The sequence below is a fragment of the Acanthisitta chloris genome, unplaced genomic scaffold (assembly GCF_000695815.1).
Source record: "Acanthisitta chloris isolate BGI_N310 unplaced genomic scaffold, ASM69581v1 scaffold2747, whole genome shotgun sequence".
Taxonomy (NCBI): Eukaryota; Metazoa; Chordata; class Aves; order Passeriformes; family Acanthisittidae; genus Acanthisitta; species Acanthisitta chloris.
Genome location: NW_008681905.1, coordinates 31,353 through 36,785, shown reverse-complemented (window position 1 = coordinate 36,785; position 5,433 = coordinate 31,353). Strand labels below are relative to the sequence as shown.

Sequence of the window (5,433 nt, the reverse complement as noted above, 5' to 3'; positions counted from 1 at the left end):
CTCTTTCTGCTTTCCCATTTCTCAAAAACTCCACCAACCTCTATGCCTCCCCTTGAATTCAGTAAGCTGGGATTTCATGTCACATATGGACTTGGATATGTCAAGTGCCCAATTCACAAATTATGTGTGCCTGTTATGCTACCATGGTGTATTCTGTACTAGGAAGGGCTTATGGGAGCTTATTTGCATCCACATTGAGAGTGCATTGTGCTTCAAAGGAAAATGATGGAGAGAAGACAGGACTCCTGTCCTGTCCCAGCTCTGCCTGAGCTCACAGAGTAGTGCTGACAGTGCATATATTAAAAATATGAAAGTTCCAAACAGGTTAGGGCAAAACTCTTCAGTGAGATCTGCTGAGATGAGGCTTTCGGCGTCCACCGCTGCTCTGGATCCTCTTGAGATGAGCAGTGCACTTGTAGCAGAATCAAATATGTATCACATACATGAGTTTTCTGTTAAATGAAAGTGCTGACATGACACTGACAATGTCATGACCCACCAGCTAAATTTGCAGAGGTTGGGAAGAACTGTCTTTTGTTTCCAGTGCTGAGCAAGGGTGGAGAAAAGGTGGGTTCAGTTCTGGGTGTTCCACAGGCTTTTTGTGTGAGGTAGCATGGCACATTTAATCTCTCTGCACCTCAACTCCCTGTCTATGAAACAGGGATAATGATGCATCCTGGCCTCACAGTAGGAGGTGAGGGTAATTAATTAACTTCAACAAACATTGAGATGTTAGGGATAATAAGGATGGCATACTGTCTTAGGTAAACACACAGCTACATAGAAATTAAACCTCAAATTCACCTTGCATTAGCTCACTCCTTGGTGAGTTATTCCAGATTTGCACTTATAGAGATAAGAGCAGAAGTTTGGTTATTGTTTTGACGTGTGCATTTGGTAAGCCACATCAGAGTAATTTTTGTTTGGTTGTTGGTTTGTTTTCTTTAATTAGACAGTCTTTTCATATATAACAATAGAATGAAATAAGAAATTGGGAAAATAATAGAATCATTTAGACTGGAAAAGGCCTTTAAGCTCATTGAGTCCAAAATGACTGCAGTGCAGCATGCTTATAACTTTATGTTATCTTTTTCAGCTGATAAATGGTGGTGAAGATGTGTTGATATTCTACAATGACAGAGCATCATTTCCAGTCCTACTTCAAATGATGTGTTCTGAGCGGGACCGAGCTGATGAGAATGGACCTTTAGCTTATCACATCACTCTAGTGGAACTGCTAGCAGCTTGTACAGAAGGAAAGAATGTATACACAGAGATCAAGTGCAATTCACTCCTGCCATTGGATGATATAGTGAGAGTAGTGACCCATGATGACTGTATTCCTGAGGTAAGATTCACTGAATGAGAAAGCAGACTTAGCACTTTGAGAAACACAGACAATGTTTTGTTGTTTATAATATACTGACAAGTTGAGTATTTGCACAGAAAATGGGCTGGAAACAGGTGGTGTTTCTTAAGATGATTAAGTGAGAAAAGATAGACAGTATTTTCTTTGACAAAATTTCCTTGTCTCTTACGTTTTGGTTGTCAGCTTTTCAGGGCAGACACCTTGTTTTGTTTCCCTGGCTTTGTCCAGCCACTGTCAGTTTAATGCTCTTGATAAACTCTGACTGTAGCTATGGTGACCCTGCTGACTGGTTGGTCAAGCCAACGTTTTGCTGCTGCTTGAATTTGCTGGAAATGATGGGTAACATTCTGTCCATGCTGAAGTCAGTGGGAGTTTTGGGTGAAGTCTCATTTTATTGAATTCAATTGCAGTCCAGCAAATGTTTTTATTCACTGCATATCGAGGCACAATTCTGCAGCTACTACCTGTCGTGCTGTGATACTAGGACTGCGGTACTATCTGGTGGCAAAATGGGGCTCAGACCGCAGAACTGGGACTTGCAGGAGTTAAGATTCCCTCTGTGCTGTGAAAAAGTCCCCTTGTGATCAACGGATTCTTTTCTTAAAAGAGAAATGTTTGCTTTGCTCAAAAGTTCCTCCTAACATTAATTTCAACAGATGCTAATTAAAAAAGAGCCCAAACAAATGAAACCTAGAGCTCTGATCTGTGTTTTTCCCTGTCTGTATTAAACATAGGCAAGTATCTTTTCTCCTTTGACCATGACAAGAGGTTTTCAGTGCGTCTACATACATTTATATTTAATCTATACATTTCAGGCACTGGATATCCATTTTCATGCTGTGTGCATGCAAACTTGTAATACTGGAGGGGAGCGTGACCAGAGTCCTCCTCTTATACCTTTGCTACTGTTGCTGCAGTCCCAGTGCTCCACAACCTTTCTCCTTCATTTAGATCTCAAATGCAAGTGCTGCATTAGGATTGTGGGAATACAGGGACTGAAGTCCCAGCTCTGCTAAAGACAATTATTTTTGTCTTTGGCAAGCCTGTCACGAGGAATCAGCCCACTGCAGTCAACTACCAAGTGCAGGGGTGTCCTGCATTTTGACAGCTCCTGGCTTTGGAGCTAGGCCCTTCTAGTCTTAGTATCATTTAAATATAAGAATTATTATTGGTTTATTTTCTGGGGGTTTTGTCATTAGAGTAAGAATGTTTGCAAAACCTTCTCATTTTTCTTCATGTGATCTTTCAGTAACTACTTTGAGGCATGTGTTGCTGTGCTTCTCCTTAAATCTTCAGAACCAAACACACACATTATTATGGTTATGAATGTTTGTTAGTGCTGGAAGGTTCGTCTTTATTGTTCAGTATTTCTGGAGATAGAAAATGTTATGTTAATGGTTTTTACTGTTTCATTTCATGCTGATTGTGTTTTTGCTGTTCCTGCAGGTGAAAATTGCCTATGTTAATTTTGTTAACCACTGTTATGTGGACACTGAAGTGGAAATGAAAGAAATCTATGCCAGTAACCATATTTGGAAGCTATTTGAGAACTTCCTTGTTGATATGGCAAGGGTAAGCTTCACCAGGCATTAAACATTACAGCACAGCAGGGGTGGCAACTGGCAATAACTTTTTTTGTGTGTGAACTTCTTATATTTTGTTACATATTTTTATTCAAAATTGGCAATAGGGTAAGTGTGGTTTGTTGTTTTTATAATCATTTAACCTGCTAATTACTAGCAGTCATCCTTTCTAAAAGGGCATTTTGGAACCCATGAGCATTTCTCTTTTCTTCCAGAGGAATAAATTGGATGCATGTACAGGGTTGAGAGTCTGTGTACATCTCTTGGCAATGTGTGTTATATATCATTATGGTGGTGATTAAAAGAACCCCACATTTGTAGTCTTCTTGCTTTACTCTGTTGGTATAGTGAGGATTGGGGATCAAGAAAGACATTCTTTGCCTTGTGTTCCTTCTTTAACCTCACTTCTGCCTGTTTTTGTCTTTTATTCTACTGTCACTACATTTTCATTGCTGATGTGAATGCAGATGTAGAGCTATGGTCCTTCAGAATGCTGATTCATATATAAACTGTTCTGCTAGGGGATGGGGCACAGCTAGTACTGTAGGCATGTGATTCCTGTGGTCCCTAGTGAGCTTCATGGTGTCACTACTTGTTAAATTAAGTTTTAAATTAGAAGTTGAATTAAGCTTCCTTTCCCTGGTATTTTAAAGGCAGAAAACAGGGGAAATCTTATGACTTCCAGGGGAATAAAATACAGTAACAGAGCCATGAGGGGAAGCTAGTGTGATGTAATGATTACAGCTTACATTACACATCTTTTTCTAGGAGCTTAATACTTCTTGTAATTATAAATAATGGTAATATTAATGCCAACTCATGGATTTGCTCATTCTGCTCATGAAGTAGAACCACAGGTTTTTGGTGGCTGCTGGACTGTATTTGATCCTTGAAGCTCAACAGTATTTTGGAGATGTTATAGAGCATGTTGTGATAGTACATACCTATCTTTGCCCAGTCCACAGTCCATTACATTTTATAATACTTAAGTTCTCTAATACTTCTTGCGTTCTTCACTTTGTTGAAATAAAGAAAACACAAAGGTAAAAGAATTTCAAGTCGATCTTTCAGCAGACATTCACTCCAAACTAATAGTGTGCCACAAAATAATTTCTTGGAAACCTATTGGGAGAAAATGCTGTGAATTAAGGCTAAAAGAATGAGTGCAAAGACTTGTGCTGTATGATAGGCACGGAGACCTGTTCATTTCACAGTGAAACAGAAAACTTATAAATGGTTGAGTTTTTTCTTTTGGGTTTGTTTTGGGTTTTTTCCTTGGTTTTACCCTGGGAGCAGGTTAGGCAGGGATGTTGTTCAATTTTTTTTTGGTGGTAGCTGTTTTCAGCAGTAATTAGTCCTCACCAAACCCTGTTTCCCTGCTGTTTGTCTTGTGTCTGTAGTTGTGCTCTGTAGCGAAAGCCTTCTGGACAAACCAAGCTCAGTTGAAAATTAAGATCAGAAACATCCTTGGAGGGGTATTCTGACTTTTAACCTTGCTGGTTTTACCCCAAGAAGTATTTTCTCCTGTTTAATTACCTTTCTGGGTTGCCCTTTCCTGACATGTCCTGACCCTGACCCTCCAAACAAACTATCCCTCCTCCCTAGCCCTTGAACGTGACCGATTTTCTGTGCCCTTGGGCTAGAGGCAGATATGTGAAAAGAAGGCTCTGTTCACATTTCCTCTCATGACCCTGGAGACAAACTGCACTGTGCTAAACGATGTAAGGTTGGCCTGATGGTAGTGACCACCAAGCTTGTTTTCACATCCCCTGCTCATAAGAGAAATCAGACCCCAGGCCTTCAGAGGTGAAGAGTGAGTATTAATGCTGTATTTTCTGTGCGGGTGCTGTTGGCAACGAATGGCAAAATGCAGGTTTGTTTTGCTCTCCTGCAAAGCCTCAGGGCAGATGCCAAATTAGTCCGCTTAATTTCCTGGTTAATGACTAAAAGAACTAAAAGAGCAAGTCAGAAGTGCTCTGGCCTGTCCTGCTCTCCAGCCAGGTCCCCGTGGATAGCTGTATTTTCCAGGTTATTGAGCATATTTGTTGAGGTTTGCTGTTCTGGGGCCCAGACAGAGCCCATGTGTTATAAATACATCAGCGTTCTGTAGCTGTCAGGACAGTTAGAATACTGTCAGCCTCATGAAAGATGTTACAATAGCTTTCAAAGCATTTAGAAAAAGAGCCCTTTGATCCTCTGTGTTCCAGTGAGCTAAAAGGGATGCTTTTGCGTGGGGGAAGGGGAAACGCTTTTCTTTTAGCTGCTACAAATGCCTGTCAGTGGGTGAGTTTGTGAGCTCTGAGTCTGGGGTTGTTATTAGAGAACACTAAGGTGAAAGACGGAGAGTGTTATCCTCAGGTTGGATTCCTTCAGTTTTTTATATCTATCTAAAAAAAAAAAAAAGAGTAACCAATTTTTTTTTTTAGCTGTTTCTGGATTCAGGAAGGAAACATTTAGTCCCCAACTGTCATTTTTTCTTTC

At 40.3% G+C, this 5,433-nt stretch overlaps 1 protein-coding gene across 1 annotated transcript in view; it reads left to right on the top strand.

The window, feature by feature from the left end:
• The window catches only part of LOC103805612 (inositol 1,4,5-trisphosphate receptor type 2), a gene marked incomplete at its 3' end in the record, with an annotated part of 88,032 nt that overhangs the window by 64,823 nt on the left and 17,776 nt on the right, over positions 1 to 5,433 (top strand). Inside the window, exons 29-30 of the mRNA XM_009078268.1 lie at positions 1,097 to 1,348; positions 2,816 to 2,941. Of these exons, the coding sequence (XP_009076516.1) occupies positions 1,097 to 1,348; positions 2,816 to 2,941 (378 nt within the window). The remainder of the gene's footprint in view (positions 1 to 1,096; positions 1,349 to 2,815; positions 2,942 to 5,433) is intronic.